The 17,256-nt window shown below is 42.0% G+C and overlaps 1 protein-coding gene and 2 long non-coding RNA genes across 3 annotated transcripts; 2 read left to right on the plus strand and 1 right to left on the minus strand.

Moving 5' to 3' along the window:
* Positions 1-209: 209 nt before the first annotated feature.
* LOC117849543 (uncharacterized) lies at positions 210-5,250 on the minus strand. Its single transcript, XR_004639049.2, has 2 exons — positions 4,596-5,250; positions 210-4,248 (listed from the first exon to the last, which is right to left on the minus strand). It is a non-coding gene; the product is annotated as an uncharacterized lncRNA (long non-coding RNA).
* A 2,124-nt stretch (positions 5,251-7,374) lies between these two features.
* LOC117847223 (polyol transporter 5) lies at positions 7,375-9,307 on the plus strand. Its single transcript, XM_034728392.2, has 3 exons — positions 7,375-7,585; positions 7,693-8,039; positions 8,190-9,307. Exons 1-3 carry the CDS (start codon positions 7,441-7,443, stop codon positions 9,153-9,155), a joined length of 1,458 nt encoding a protein of 485 aa, XP_034584283.1. The 5' UTR covers positions 7,375-7,440; the 3' UTR covers positions 9,156-9,307.
* A 2,129-nt stretch (positions 9,308-11,436) lies between these two features.
* On the plus strand, positions 11,437-14,856 carry LOC117847898 (uncharacterized). Its single transcript, XR_004638738.2, has 3 exons — positions 11,437-12,079; positions 12,312-12,446; positions 14,378-14,856. It is a non-coding gene; the product is annotated as an uncharacterized lncRNA (long non-coding RNA).
* Positions 14,857-17,256: the final 2,400 nt, after the last annotated feature.

The following is a 17,256-nucleotide window of genomic DNA, read 5'->3' on the forward strand; positions in this document are numbered from 1 at the left end:
CGACAAACTTATCATTGGCTGGTGCATGCACAACAAAAGGGTCAGTCTATACAGCACTCAGGGTGATTCAGGAGCCCTGATCACTCTGTTTTTGGTTGCTAAAACACACGATTCCGAATAACAGAAAAATCATGTGCTACAGGAGCAGCTGGCACACGAATTCAGGACCCTTAGATTCAAATCTGACGGTTCAGAATAAAAGGGAAGAATAAGGCCAATAATTGTACTAGAAAATTGTATTGATCAAATGTTTTGGCTTTCTGAATGAAACTGATACCAAATTGATACAAATGTTTTGGCTTTGATGAACTAGCTGGCATCCAGCTTAACAAACAGATACAAATTGAATGAAACAAAAACAAATTATATTAGACAAAAGGTTGCTAATAAAAACCTTCAGAGCTCAAATGAGCCACTGAACCCAAGGATGCCGGTGAACATCATCATCAAAGGCTAACATGCTAACATTTTTCACAAAGTCGCAGAAGATCTGTTCTTCACCAATCATGACATACCAAGTACACGGATTGAGTCATCATCAGGTCATCAAGGCAATGGATGAAACCATGGTCGAGCTGAGGATCAATTGCAACTCGAAAGAGTGGAACATCTTCAGGTCCAAAATCCTCTCCAGAGCACAGATAGAAATAGTATTAAAGAAAAAGCAGAGCTTTGCTAAAGAAAATATGAAACTATAAGTAATCAGACTAGCCAATATTTTATATGACAAAAAAAATAAAGCATTTGGACAGTTACTTGGATACCCTAACAAAAGCCTTTCCACGAAGGTGACGAAGCTACATTTCAAACAGAGGTAATAATTATAAGAAAAATTAAGCTACAGCAGATCCAAAAAAGGACATATTGGATAACATATATATAGATGCAGACAAGAGAAATAAAATTAACATGCAAAAGGCAAAATTAACAGCTCAACAAAATTTTTCTATAGTTAGTCAGATAATAAAATTATTTCTAGCTGTTAGAAACCCCTCAAATGCAAAAATACCCTTCAGATTTCAAAATTAAAAATTCTAACTCATTTACATGACATATTTAAATATTGACAGGCACTAAAGCACTGTAAATTAATGAAATTTAAATTGTAAATGCTATAGCACACTAAATTAGACTCAGTATTATGTCTTTTGATATCTATCTGATGCAGATAAACAAATGAACAAATTGGATAACAGATATATTGATGCAGATAATAGACACAAATGAACATGCAAATGGCAAATTTAACAGCTTAATGAATTTTTTCTATAGTTATAACAAATTTATTTCCCAAAGTGAGTAACCCCTCATATGCAAACACAACTATCAGATTTCTAAAAATGGAAAAATTCAATCTCATTTACATGATATAATAATACAAATTATAGTAACTGAACAACTGTGAATAAAAATAGCTTAAACTATAAAATTTTTAAGCAAGCATAGTTAGGCCCAGTACATATGAAACTGATATGTAACTGATTAAGATGAAGGAAACATACAAAATTAAAGTCAGCTTTTGAGTTTCTATAAGCAGTGAACTAACAAATATATTCGTGTATAGTTAGTAATCCCTCAAATTTTATCCGAAACTCAAAATCACAAGTACTAAAAATCACCTCCTTCTTCAATGCCAAGATAAGTACAGTTGTCACGAGTGATAAGAACCATGTCTCTAACAAAACCTTTTGATGAAAGTGAACCCATCTGCAAACATGAAAGTGAACAGACTCATACAGAGATAACTTAGCTCGAAAAACAATGCAAAAATTTCCAAAATAAATAGATACACATATTTTTTCTATAATTAGTAAAATAAAAAATAGTTTGGGCAAGTGTGCAACCCCTCAAATGCAAATCCAACCAACAGATTTTTTTTATAGTTGGTAAAAATAGCAAATATTCTTGGGCAAGTGTGCAACCCCTCAAATGAAAACCCATATTTACATAACAAAGTTATACATTTTACAGTAATTAAAACACTGTAAACGAATGAGTTATGTACTGTAAATAATATAGCACACATATTATAAATGATATTGTATGTGCTATTATTCCTTAAATAAAATGGGTTATCATTCAAAATAGGAACGATTTAGTGATAGCATATATACCTATCATAGTTATGGGCCATGTTCTCAGTGAAAAATATCAAGATACCTAGATAAGAAAAATACTTTATGTATAGAAACCATAACAATAATCACATATGCAAACAAAGCTAGAAAGATATTCATGAGATGAATTAAAAAAGGAAATAGATCAGAATCCAAATGTTTTTGCTCCATTCTTAATTCAAGAACAAAACCCCTAAACTTAATTTATCTGGAAAATCAAAATAAATTGACAAAATATGCGCATATGTGATTTGGCATTCAGAACATATGCTAAAACTCTGAAAAACTGAGATCTATCTAAAAAAATGTTTAGAAATCATACTGGATAGTAAAGTATATGCCAATTTTTAGAAAGGTAATACAAATAGATCATATTTTCAAGTCCTTAGTAACATGTTCTAGAATATACTGACAATGGTTTACAGGATATCAACCTTAGTAACCGGTAATGACAGAGATCATATTTCATATTTTCTTATTTAACATACTGATGAGGGCAATTGAATATCATATTGCTTTAATATCAATTGAAGGGCAAATTAAACAATTTCTTGATATGAGCCATCATGTAGCACATCATGAAAACCCAAGCATGGTGTGTAATATCTAGATCAAAAGGAAGGAGATAAATCTTCTTGACATACTAAAAATTGATCAAATCCTAGCCAACTCGAAGAACTCTTCCACGTAAAAACTCAACAACTTGTTGGGGAGGTTTCCTATAGCAACAAAAAAAAGGTACAATGAAACCAATAGCATTTGCAAACTAAAATATTCTCAGCTGATTTCTATTGCCAATCATATATTTGGCTTCCGAATTATACCATCCGGATTGAAAAATAAAATGGATGTGATAGGCATATAAAAATATAGACATTAAGTTTCTATGCTCTGCCCCAAAAAAAGAATTTTAGGGGTTCCTACTGCAACACAAAAGATTCAAACTGAAATGGGCGAAATAGGCAAAGTCAAAAAACATTCTATGCACAAGATAGGCATATTAAAAGATTAACAGATATTTTCTATGGTTAATAAAATACAGAATTTTAGATGTTCCTACTTAAACCACACATATGCAAACAGAAAATGGATGACATATACAAACTAGAAATTATCAGATTATTTATATTGTTAGTCAAATAACAGATAATTTGGGTTTCTATTTAAACCCACTAGAGCCAAATGAAAATGTCAAGCTTTGCATATCAGAAGATTAGTGATATTTTGTATGCATAGTCAAAATAGGAGATTCTGCTACAACAAATTAAATATGCCATGTGGATATCCAAAAAAGAATTTTTAGAATAAATTAGAGTAGGTCAGATTGACTCAGGGACACAAAGAAAATCATCTTAATCCTAGTTATGTGGATATTTATATACATGAACACAAAGTACAAATGGCAATGAGAATATCCATGTAAATGTAGCACATTTGAACTGTATATGAATTCTACCTACTTTAGATAATGCATTTAGACACAAGAATGCTAAAAATGGATGCAGGGAACAAATCAGAGCAAAGAATTACCAGATGATGAGATGAGAATATAAATGAACTGAACTGCATGTGTAATATGCTTTTTTTTATAATTACCTATCTAGCATACAAAGTAGAACTACCTAACCAGTTTTTCTATGATCAGTCAAATTGAAAAGCGAGTGGGCTCCTAATGAACCCAACACATGCAATGGATTATGGGAAAAACATATAAAAATACCAGATTTGGTAGATGCTTTTATGGTCAGTCATATTGCAAAGTGAGCAGGTTCCTAGCGAACCCCAACACATCCGAAGGATTATGTAAAAATTAGAGAAAAATACCAGATTTGGCAGATGTTTTCTATAGTCAGTCAAATTGCAAATTTAGGGGCCTCCTAATGAACCCCGACATAATGCAAAGGAATATGATAATCAAACAGAAAAAATGCCAGATTTACTAGATGTTTACTGTGGTAAACTACTGACGAACCCTGCCGTATGCAAATGAATATGAACATTAGATGACAAAAAATTGCATTAGCATCTAGGCCTTCCAGGAAATGCTTGAGCAAGGCCTGCTATGGAGGAGCCAAGGAAGTAATGAAGTTGGATGTACACCTGACCAAGCTGCGGATCTGTAGCAACAAAACTGAACAAATGGAGTTAGATCGAGAAATGTAAGATCCTACTAGAAACGAAGAAATCTAGGAACAGAAAAGGGAACCTAAAATCGCCAAATCAAAGCATGAAACCGCCGCCTAAATCAATTCCATGAGGAAAAAAACAGAATCAAATAACAGATCGAGAAGAGAAATGGGAGGAAGCAAAGAATTGCGGAACTTAAGGGTAGATCTGCCGCGCAAAATACAATGAGACATAAAATGACTTAGAAACAATGAATAAATCAAACCGCAAAGAGCGACCCAATGGGATTCAAGGAGATCAGGAGAAAAAAAAAAGGAAGTAACGGGCGAATCACCTCAACTGGGCGCTCACCTGCGAGATCTCCTCACCTTCACAGATGCAACACGAACAAGAGAAATGGGAAAGCCAAAATGCTCCTGGCACTGAAATAAACTAATCGGGTGCAGTAATAACTAAAAACAAGGACCCACATAAAAGTACAAGAAAGAACTAGACCAGATCCAGCGCGTAGGATACAGATCAACAAAGGATCGGACGGCAGCAAATTCGAGCGATGGCACCCCAAAAATACCCGAACAACCTATAGCTTTTCCCCAACAAAAAGGAAATTAAATAGCTCACAAATACCACAAAAATGGCAAAATTTAAGTGGCTCACACAAAAGCTGTCCTTGTTTCTTTTAGTTCCATTTTCTCAAAATACTTCTGTGGTATTATGTTAACGTTACTTCGTTCAATTGAACGTTGAGGCCTACGTACACGGTACATCTACATCCGTGCATGACTTCATCATCCATGGTGCAAATATGCGTGTGATCGGTTGAGACAGAAGATAATCTTCAATTTTCTAAAAAGATATACCCGTGCAGTGTTTGCCAGTGCTAATGGGCCTTGTCTATCACAAGGGATCATCTAAGCACTTCCGCAATATCGCTGTCCACGGTTAGTCATACGCTGATGTAGTTTCTAACGATCTGGCAGCTATAAACCGTACTACCGTGTGTCGATCTTGTCAACCGTAATAGCCAACTGCAGCTCGCTAATTTTGACCCTCAACCTCTCCAATTAAGCTAGCCTCTATTATCAACCTTTAGAAGATGCGTTCATTTTGTACACAACTTGTCCTTTTTTTCCTGCGTAAATTCTGCCACAAGAGATATTTGTTGAATTGCAAATAAATACAAGACGTACAGCACATGTTCTTCTGTTAAGGACAACCAAGCAAGCACATGTATTGGCCGCTGTAACATCAGCGTCAACGATTGATCCACGTGTGACCAGCGGAGAGAGAGAGAGAGAGAGAGAGAGAGAGAGAGAGAGAGAGGGAGAGTACTATCTTGTGAAGAGATCTAAGTAGGTTTAGCAACAGCATGATACCAACCCTACATATATAAATGGTGGCTTGCATGATTGCATCCATCGAAACAAGGACGAACATGACAGGAAACTATATTGTATCTCAAGTACGTGAGAAAATTGGAGTGCTTGACCGCGACCACATTTGAAAATAAACCAAACAAAACTATAGACATAGGAATAGCACAAGCACAGTCGCCATCATCAACGACACACACTCGCACAAGGAACAAGTAATACTGACAAAGTAGGAGGAAAAGACAATAATCAATAGACGCTTAAGTGAGAAATTGTATCCACCCCACACAGGAACAAAACCATAGGCTTTCGAGGGGTAACAACACTGATCATGCATGTACACCCAATATGACTTTATTTGGAAATGTTTGATTTCATGAATTGGGTGGTTCTTGACCTTCTCACTCATATTTTTGTTCGGTTTAAGAAATAGAATTCAGTTGATCCATTATCACATCATCACTCACAAACACATGGTTAACTTAATAACAAGAAGTAGGTTTATCGGACCGAATTTCATAGGATGACTCCATAAAAGATGAGAGGGCCCAAGGTGCCTCGACCTGTTCGCCCACCTTCTTTTGTCTCGGTGTCTCTCCTCCATTAGTCATATCTTCTGGTGCACACGTTAACTCGACGAGCTATTGCACTCTCACATCATGTCATGCACCACCAAACCATCATTAGTGTGTCTCTCGCAATTGGTACCCTATACTCGCCACCATCACCGGACCGATCCTACTATCACCCACCTTCGCTTTGAGCTTACAAAACTCTAGTGAAGATATATTTTTTTTATTGAATACAGTACAAGCGCAGATGCTCACATAAACACAAAGCACGCTTATCCAGTCCCTATGAACATGGGAATGGTAGCAAATTCAGCACATTTGTCTCGCGACATAAATGTTAATTATCACAGAGTTATTTTTCCTATAAAATATCTAGGAAAGTAAAAATATCATGCTGCCTCGAAGACGCAAACCCATACCAAGAAATCGCGCTACAAGAAACCCAACCAACTGAATATTTCGCCACTTCAATTAAACTCTCGCTTTAATAAAACATCACAATTTTAATCCTACTCTTGCTGGACCCCAGCCTATATAGATAAGAAACATGACCAAAGCTTCAATCACGGTGCAAATCAAACAACGGAGCTTGTCTGCATCAAGTGCCAATTGCAACACAGAAAAATTCAGGTGCCACGGAAATTGATTGTATATATGCCACCGTCATTTCCAGCCACATGCCGCGTGGCCTCTGTTCCGCCACGTCATCGGCCGATCCACCCATATGCCATAGACTTTTTTTTTAATTTTAAACCTTTTAAAACTAAATGGAAATAAAACAAGGGAGAAGAGAGAAGAAGATGCGGTGGGAGAGGAAAGGTAGGATGCGGAATGGCCAGGGAAGGTGACGAGGTGCATTAATGAGCTGCGGCCCCCCACGTGACAGAGCTCGCTGATCGCCTGCTCGGTGCCTTGGTTTCAGCTGAAGGCACGGTCACCCAGTGCACGTGGCGCGACTGAACCCAGTCCACGTCTGCACTTTGGCCAGCATGGCAATTTGGTCAGGCTACATATAGGGAGTTGCGTTAAATCATTTGGCGTGACTACTTATAAATTTCCATTATAAATTTAGTTTGGAAGGAGTTATTTTTAAAAATTTAGTTTTAAAAGGGTTAAAATAAAAAAATTATATGTCATATCTCCCTTCTCCCTTCGGCTAGATATTTAAACAATTATTATAACTGAACCAGTACGTTATCCTCGCCAAGACGCCGCCGCCGTCCGGGACCTGCAGCCAGAGCCAGAGAAGCCATGGCGCAGCGCCCGGACGCCGAGGCGCCCCTGCTCGGCAAGCCCGGCGCCGCCTCCCCACCGTCGCCGCCGGCGAAGCGAACCAATAAGTACCCCTTCTTCTGCGCCGTGCTCGCCTCCATGACCTCCGTCCTCGCGGGCTACAGTACGCACACATTCATCGCCTAGCTAGATATACGCATTCTCTGCATATGTGTATGTTTGCATCTCCGTACCCCTGTCCTGAATTGCGCGCCACGCCATGGGCGGCAGACGTGGCGGTGATGAGCGGCGCGCAGATCTTCATGGCGGAGGACCTCGGCGTCACCGACGCGCAGGTCGAGGTGCTCTCGGGTGTCATCAACGTCTACTCGCTCGTCGGCGCGCTGCTGGCCGGGTGGACCTCCGACCGCCTCGGCCGCCGCCTCACCATCGTGCTCGCCAACGTCTTCTTCCTCGTCGGCCCGCTCGCCATGACGCTCGCCGGAGGGTACGCCGTCCTCATGGCGGGACGCTTCGTCGCCGGCGTCGGCGTCGGGTACGCGTTCGTCATCGCGCCCGTCTACGCCGCCGAGATCGCGCCGGCGTCCTCCCGCGGCCTCCTCTCCTCGCTCCCCGAGGTAAGCTCTAAGCTGTGTGTTTGTGTTGCAGATAGTGTGAGTGATCTAATTTCTAAACAACACTAATTAGGACAAATTGTTTGTGCAATTAGGAGAAATAATTTGTTAATTTTGTGGTAAAAATGTTGCTTTCTTTGTTGGTTCTTGAAGATCTTTATCAACAGTGGAGTGATGCTCAGCTACGTCTCCAACTTGGTCTTGTCGGGGCTGCCCGTGCACCTGTCGTGGCGGTTGATGTTCGCGGCGGGGGTGGTGCCCACGGTGTTCCTGGCCGCCGGCGTGCTCACCATGCCGGAGTCGCCGCGGTGGCTCGCCATGAAGGGCCGGGTCGCCGAGGCCAAGGCCGTGCTCGACAAGACGTCGGACACGCCCGCCGAGGCCGAGCAGCGGCTGCTGGAGATCGAGGACGTCGTGAACGGCGGCGGCCGGAGCGGTGAGGGCAGCGGTGGCGGCGCGTGGAAGGAGGTGGCGACGAAGGCCGGCGTCCGCCGCGTGCTGGCCATCGTGCTGACGCTGCAGTTCTTCCAGCAGTCGTCGGGCATCGACTCCGTGGTGCTGTACGGCCCGCGCGTCCTCGCCATGGCCGGGGTCACCTCCAACACCCTGCTCCTGAGCCTGAACGTCCTCTTCGGCGTCGCCAAGGCCGGCTCCATCCTCATCGCCATGGCGCTCGCCGACCGCGTCGGCCGCCGCCCGCTCCTCCTCGCAAGCACGGGCGGCATGACGGCGTCCCTGCTCGTCCTGGGCTCCCTGTTCGCGGCGTTCACCGGCGCCAAGGACGACGCCGCGGTGGCCGCGGTGAGCTTCGCGGCCGTGGTTGCGTTCGTCGTGTCCTTCTCCGTCGGGTTCGGGCCGCTCGCCTGGGTGTACAGCTCCGAGATCCTGCCGCTCCGGCTGCGCGGCCAGGGCGCCGGACTCGGCACCGCCATGAACCGGATCACGAGCGGCGTCGTCACCATGACCTTCATCTCGCTCTACCAGGCAATCACCATGGCCGGCGCGTTCTACCTCTACGCCGCCATCGCCGCCGCCTCGTTCGTGTTCGTCTACGCGTGCCTGCCGGAGACCAGGGGACGGAGCCTCGAGGACATGGAGGAGCTCTTCCACACCAAGTGATTCGTACGTGTGATTAGTTTCGATTCAGTGGCAATGGCATTGATCTTTGTCGATCGTTGACACAAATGACACCTGCAAGTACAAATTACGACACTGTAAATTTGTATTCTTTGTTCGCAAGACTATACGAGAATAAAAGATTTTGCGCTTCATCATACTGTTCCGTTCATGGCTGAAATGTCGAATCTTCGGGGAACAGTGCTGCTGGAATTACATGTCATGCATATACAATATATAGTCAAAAAACAGTGAACAGTTCATATATACACTCATGTTGGATGGCGACAATAGAAAAGGAAATCACAATGTGTCTGCCTTGTTCTGCCAAAAAAAAAAAATGATGTGCTGATCCTTAGCTTCTGAATTTCTGGCATTTTACGCTTTTTTGAAACGCTGAAATTCCGTGAAGTCCATAGTTCCATTTACACAGGAATATACCTTCTTTCCCGTCTTATAATGGTGTGTCTGAGATTTGTGCAATCTGGTAACGATGTACTACCTTTAGAATTTAGACTACCGTTAGTTCGTTACTCAATTATACTACTTAGGGACAGTTGGCCTGTTCGGCTGTACTTATAAGCCGGTTGAAAAGTTGAAACGGCTGATTTGTTGTGAGAGAAAAACACTATTTGGTGGCTGATAAGCTGAAGCGAACATCTTTAGTATCAGCATTCAGCGGTATCTTTAGACTATCGATGTTTATAAGATGATCACCGATTCTAAACTTGCCTTAAATGTCAAAATGGTTTTCTATAGTATCTGAAAATTTGAACAACCTTTTAATTACATTTCCTATTTTCCTTTTAGGGCCAAAATGAAATCCTCCGTATTACTGCAGGCCGTGATACTGCAGGACCAACTCCGTATTCACTGTTGGGCTTTTGGCTAACTGATTAATTTAATTGAATACCTCAAGGCAACTAGGCTTAGCCCACGTGCCATACCGGCCCGGCACGGCACAGCAGCACTTGTCCCTTCCGCCGATCGATCTTTTTTGCAGTGGGCCACGTCATACCATAGGATCGGCCCATCAATCCCATGGAAGAGCTAGCGAACAGCCCACGCATTCACACTTTTAAATATTATTGGATTGTGCCCCTGCGTTGCTACGGGCAGCAATATATTTATATCATAATACATGGATCATCGAATAAAATAATAGTCATATGAAATTAATAAGTACGGACATTAAAAAGTATTCAATCCAAGAACATTTATTGAATTAAACAAAGCTACGCGCACACTACACAATGATGTACTCATATATCTCATATTAGAATATTATATGCACTGCAGTGAAGATTTATAAACAAAGCAGATTTATTACAAAATACATAGAGCATCAATAAAGTCAATAGTTGCGACATCCCTCTAAGTTTACGAACTTTGATGAATCTTCAAGCTCAACCCCAAAACATTAACATGGGTTACCAACTCGCCTCGATGAAGACGGATGAAGCTTCTAGTAATATGCATGGTGCTATTGCAGAACAAAATTGGAGGTTAGAACAAGCCAAAATGTCCCAGTATTGTTTAGCTTTTCCCTAAGAATATTTGAACTTGTTTCAACCTCGAACACTATTCATCCAATGCGGCTAATAATATGATAAATATTTTTTCTTTTGAGAAAACTCAAGAATATTTATCATCCGAAACTTGGAAAAGGAAAAAAACCTATAAACTGCGTGTGCAATCCAAAATAACATACGTTTTATTTCAGCATGATTTCGTGTTAGTTTTGGAAAGAATTCTGATATAGTTGAATCAGTTTGCAGCAAAAATCAAATTACAACACAAAATAAAATGCAAAAGAAAATTGCAGCGCTGAGTCTTCCTCTCTCTCGTTGGCCTTTCTCCTCTGCTCTCCCTGTTTCTCCGGAAGCATCTCACACACACTCTCTCCATGCTCTCCCCCACAGCACCAAGGCCTTGTTTGAGAGGGAAGGGCTAAACTTTAACCATATTATATCGGATGTTCGGATGCTAATTAGAAGGAATAAACATGAGCTAATTACAAAATTAATAGCAGAACCCCTAGGCTAAATCGCGAGACGAATCCATTAAGCCTAATTAATCCATCATTAGCGAATGGTTACTGTAGCACCAATTAAGTCTAATTAATCCATCATGTAGCACCATATTGTCAAATCATAGACTAATTAGGTTTAATAGATTCGTCTCGTGATTTAGCTTAGGGGTTGTACAATTAATTTTGTAATTAGCCTATATTTAATACTCCTAATTAGTATCAAACATGACAGCTAAAGTCTCCCAAACAGGCTCCACGCTCTCTCCCACAACAGCAAGGGCAGGGGCAGGGCGTCTCGCTTTCTCCGACTTGCAGGAGGAGCAGGGCCTGGAGCAGGGCGCCGCCGTTCCCAACGGCAGGAGGTGCCCACTGCTCCCAATCGAGGAGATCTGAGGGCTGCGACATGGACGGGAAGCGGCAAAGGCGAGCGGAGCAAGACAGCCTACGGGGTGCCCGTGGGGACATGGCGACACTACCCTCCTGCGGCTCAGGCGGGTGGCGGGCATCGAACGTCGGACTCCCTCTCTTGAGCAGATCTTGGGTGACGGCGTGGCACGGCCTCTCCCAGCTCGTGAGGGCCTGCTGCGTTGAGCTCTTCTTGGCTGGCGAGTGCCGGCGGCGTCGGGCTCTTTCGTGGCTCGCGAGGGCCGACAATTGCAGCTTCTCCAGGCGGTACAGTGGCGGAGCCGCGGGCCCTTTCCTACTCCAACTCCGCGCTCATCTGCAATCGATCTCCACAGCGTCACCCTGTATATCCATGGGGGCCGTCCAACTCCGGCATGCCTCTGACCCTCCCTGAGGATGTGCTGCACGGCTAGTGCAACAGCGGGTGCGGGTTCCCTTCCCGAGCTTGACGGCGCTGCTGCAGGTCGACAACGGCATCACCTCAGATCAGGTCCAAACTCAGTCCTTGCATCTGTTCATGCATGAAATTTTTTTCCTCCTTGCACAAGTCGAGCTCTTTCGTGGCTCTTATTCTGTGACCTGCTTAAAATTTCGATTAGAAGAAATGATGATATGTCCCATTATTATGTTCACAATCTGAACATTTTACAAACCTTCATCTCGCAAAAATCACTCAAGATACCTTATTCTCATAAATAGTTTTAAAAAAATGTGATCTCCAGGATGCGGCAGCCACTGGTGGTAGCAAATCAAATGTGTTCGATTCAGCACTGAAGCCATGCACCGATGCCCTCTGTGGTCGTCTACAGGAATGGTCCTGGAGCAGGAGATAGCTTTACAACTATTGCTGAGATAAGGTGCCGCTGTGCTCAATTATTGTTCAATTGTTCTCCATATCAGAATTTACCATTGAACTTCATTCAAATGAATATGTTCATATCTGTGATGGTGAGAAAAGTTTCTTTAAAAAATCAGGCTATGTTAGAATTCAACAATTTGCCACCTGTAGAATCAGTTCTCACATATCAATATGTCCATGAAAGAGAGATAAAAATAGTGTTAACATGATATTTCTCCATGACATCAATATATATAGTTACTTGACCACCAAAAATGATGCTGACCATACCCTCCTTTCTCTTTGCTTGAACTGAATGCCAACCAAGGACCTGCTAAGCTCCTGACCAACCTCCCTTTTGTTTGCTTGAACTGAATGCTAGCCAAGGAGGCCCTAAATAAGCTGCTGACCATAACCTTGATGAGGTTGCATCAGCTTTTTGCCCTACAGTTCAAGAGAATTACATTGTAGATTGCCCAGGCTGATAGGAAATACAATTCAAGAAATAATGAGCAATGGCAGCATACGTACTATCCAGCACCAATATTGATGATGCTTGTGAGCATATGCGTATATCTGCAAAACATGAATTACTGCTTTTGAAGTAGGACAGATACGTACTATCAAAAAAATAATGTATATCTGCAAAACATGAATTTACTAAAAGTATAAGGAAAATTACTGCTTTTTTAAAGTAGGACAGATACTTACATATGTTTGCCCATGCATTGACAAATAAAAAAAATATGGTTATAGATTGTGGATTCCTGTAGTGATCTCTCGATTTTTAATTCCTGGGAAAAAGTATATGGAAAATGTATTCACTGCTCTTAACTGTAAAAAAAGTAGGTTGACCTAGTAGAATTAATAGATTGGCATCCACCACTATTGTCAGCCCAGAAATGCATGATTGTTCAGAAATTGAGAAGAGACCATTAGATAACTTTATTAAGCCGCATTAAAATTCACCATGATTTCTCAAATAGAACTTATGAATTGCATTAACCATGTTAGGATAACAAGAGTATATCAAAGTAAGCGGACAATTTAGCAGTAACTGCTAAAAGCTTATAAGAATTTCTATGGAAAAATTACCTTTTTTTCAATCTGGCGCACAACCAATAATTAGGGTATAGAGCACACATCTTTTTGGCAAACTACTATAAGTGTGAGATGTGAATCTTCAATGCTCCTGTACCATTTCCAGTAATTGAATAGCATTTCTTTTCCACGACGGATGGATGGATGGATGTGTTAAAACACAGAGAACATTCTTTTACAGTTAAATAAATCATAGAAGACATCGTCATGGAAGGCTTAACTCTGTCAAAGTTCCTTGGAATATGATTCTACCAGTGACAGTCTGAATTAGACAATTGCATTTGGGCTCCCTAATCTTTGTTGAAAAGATCAAAGCACCTATCCATCATGAATCATACCGTACATGAACTCAATGCAGAAGCACCTAAGTGATTAAGATGCCATCTCTATATTTTTTTAAGTACCTTATTTGACAAGTTGTCAAGTAACACACCTATCCATCATTGTGCTATTCTTTTTGTTCTTTCTGATTACATATCAAAGCACCACACTGTCTAGATTAGCAAAATAAATGGTAGGGACTGTATGCTCGCTGCAAATAATTTTCAGAAGTACCATGATGTAAAATCTGCATGCACCAGATGAAAGATCTTAAGATCCTAGATTTCTTATACAAACTTAATTTTCAGAATCAAATAACTTTACTGAAAAATTTAAAATTCCTAACTGGGAGACAAATTTGATACTCGGTCTTTTGTCTCACCTAGAAATTCCTCGATCACTGGAGTATTAATCTTGCCTTAGCTTTTGAAGTCAGATTAAACCCATTGACCACTGTTTTGAAGTTAGATTAAACCCATTAATCACATGATGACTAAGAGATCTAACCTTGGTATATTCGTTCCTTAGGGTTGCAAAATGGATGGCCCTTGCATGGTGACGACATTGATGGTGATCCTTTTCCCAGAACGGTGGCAGAAGACAAGTGCACCAGCTCCACATCTCCCAGGGCGACGTCGCAGGTTGGAGGGCGTAGGGCCACATATCAGTGCGCATGCACATTGGCAGCGGGATCGCGTAGAGCAGCGACGTCGCAGGTTGGAGGATGCAGGGCAAGATCAAATGAATAAATTGACGAACCTTCGAGGTAGCGGTGATGGGTGATCCGTTCTCGCTCGTCGGGTGCCACGTGAACCATGGGCGTGCGGCCGACGAGGAGGGGCCTCCTTTGCACGTGGGTTGGAGGAGACGGCGGTGCCGGGTTGGCGGACACAGCGGCGGCGGCAACGGAGGTGGGTTGGAGGCGATGGTGGCGGCGAGAGGTTTGCGCCGTTGCCACATCGGGGAGGAGGAGGAGGACCCTGGTTAGGGTTTGGTTGGAGAAGGGGAGGCGGCAGGAGGCGGGGGTGGTGGGGAAGAGGAGGCGGCAGGAGCTGAGGGATTGCGGGATGGGCGGGGGTTGCTGCGTGCGGAAGGGAAGGTGTCGTAGGGCGCGAAAAGAAAATGGACGACGAAGAAGAGAGCGGGGCTAGGGGAGCGATCGGAGGGCCAAAAATGAGTTGCGGAAGGATGGCGGACCGAAAAATCGTCCGATGTAGAAGTTTTTTCACCTCTTTAGTTTTTTAGAGTAGAGATTATGAGGTCTTTTTTAAAATGTATACTATCATACTTTTTATTATTATTTTTTATGTAACCAATCTCTCACCAAATTTTGCTGAATCCTTGTTTAGATTTTACCGCTTGTTGTATTGGGTATTGATTCGGCATATGGTCAAGATCTCTCTACGGGTTATCGGGTCTCCTCTGCCTCACTGCCTGTCTCTGTCTGTCCTGAGAACATGATACTGCAGGAAGCTGCTGGTCACTGCCTGTCTCTGTCTATAAGCTGTAATCACTGCCTGTCTCTGTCTGTCCTGAGAACATGATACTGCAAGCTGTGATCTAGTACCTGCAGTATCAGGCAGTGAGGCATAGGAGACCCAATAAACCGGGTTCATTGGCACGATCTGACGACCATCGCTGTCGTGTGCATGTTATTAATACTAAGGATTAAATTTTAGCTTCCGTTACATCGGATGTTTGATACTAATTAAAGTATTAAATATAAGCTAATTACAAAACTAATTGCACAGATGGAGATTAATTTGCGAGACGAATCTATTAAGTCTAATTAGCCCATGATTTGACAATGTGGTGCTACAGTAACCATTTGCTAATGATTGATTAATTAGGCTTAATAGATTCATCTTGCGAATTAACCCAGGATTTCTGCAATTAATTTTATAATTAACTTATATTTAGTTCTTCTAATTAGTATCTGAACATTCGATGTGATACAGGAGCTAAACTTTAACCCGAGGATCAAACACGCCTATGCTGGTGCAGCAGCATCAGATGGGAGCTGGCCTGGTCCTTCAGACCTTCACTCCTCTCTTTCCCGTGACTGACTGATTAACTAACAAAACAGGACAAGAATGCAAACCCAATGCTAGCTCGCTCTTCTATCAGATCAGATACTGTACGTATTCCTTCCGTTTCAAATTGTGTCGTTTTAGTATTTATAAGTTCATATTTTTCTATGTATCTAGATGTATATTATTATGTCTAAATATATAGTAGAAACTATCAATCTAGAAATATCAAAACGATCTGCACAGTCACTGTTGGTGGGACCGATCGAGCTCATGTGACGTTCGGGGCATTCCGTGGGTGCACGGCCGTCGGCGCCGCGTGTAGTGCAACCAGCTGGTACGGTTTGCTCGTTGCTGGTACGGCTCATACCACCGTACCAGTGGTTTCTCGACCCTGATCGCGATGGAAAACATCCTATAACTTTTCTAATTCTAGTTTCTAAATGCTTTGCATTATTTAATTTTGAATCAAGCGTGCAAATATATTAATACTATTATGCCATATGAATTGTTTTTTTTTACTTGCGCGTGTAACTACTCCCATCATCAACATACCGCTGTGTGTAACTTATTTGTTGTTTTGAGTATGCTCATATACCCATTAATTCTAAAGGTCCTTTTGGAATAACTAGATCTAATGGTTAGCTGGGATTAGATGGGTGGGAAGCAGCTAGCTGAATACTGTCTAGTGGATGAGTGGATGATTTAACATCTTTTTTTTTTTCCAAGTTTAGTTGAAAACAAAATGCACAATTAAACATTTTGCCTCTCCAAGAATCTCCCAATTTTTTTCCTCCTGATCTAAAAATCTTGAAACTGTCAATTTCGGGAGATCAATTAACCTGCCCTATCTATTGCAATCAGGTTATCTATATGTCCATCAGTCCATGATCCATCTGCTCGATCGATCAATCTGGCCTAGTCAGCACACATGCCAGGAACGAGCGACGGGACAAAAAAGGAGCCACACCTGTCGAGTGTATGTGGACCGACTGTGCATACGTTCGTTAGATTGAGATTCCTTGGCTGGCATTCGCTCTCCAACCCTACGGCAGGAGACATCCATCGATCGACGCCATGCACTTCCAATTTTTTTTCCCTCTGGAATTACCTGTACAACAAAAAAAAAGTGTCCAGGATTCCAGATCAGATCGATGGCGAGAGGTGTCTCGACTTGTCGACCGAGCGTTGGAGGATGACGTATATAGCAAGAAATTTTACCGGCCTAGGTTTTTTATCAATCGAAGCTGTAACTTTCAGCGGTACGGTCCTTTTGGATGAGCGAGAGAAGTAATATATACGGATGTCAAATTCAAATACCATACAAGGGGCAACATCAGGCTAATGGTGGTTGTTAGATGTTCTCGCAGTTGAACC

Source organism: Setaria viridis, chromosome 3 (assembly GCF_005286985.2).
Source record: "Setaria viridis chromosome 3, Setaria_viridis_v4.0, whole genome shotgun sequence".
NCBI lineage: Eukaryota > Viridiplantae > Streptophyta > Magnoliopsida > Poales > Poaceae > Setaria > Setaria viridis.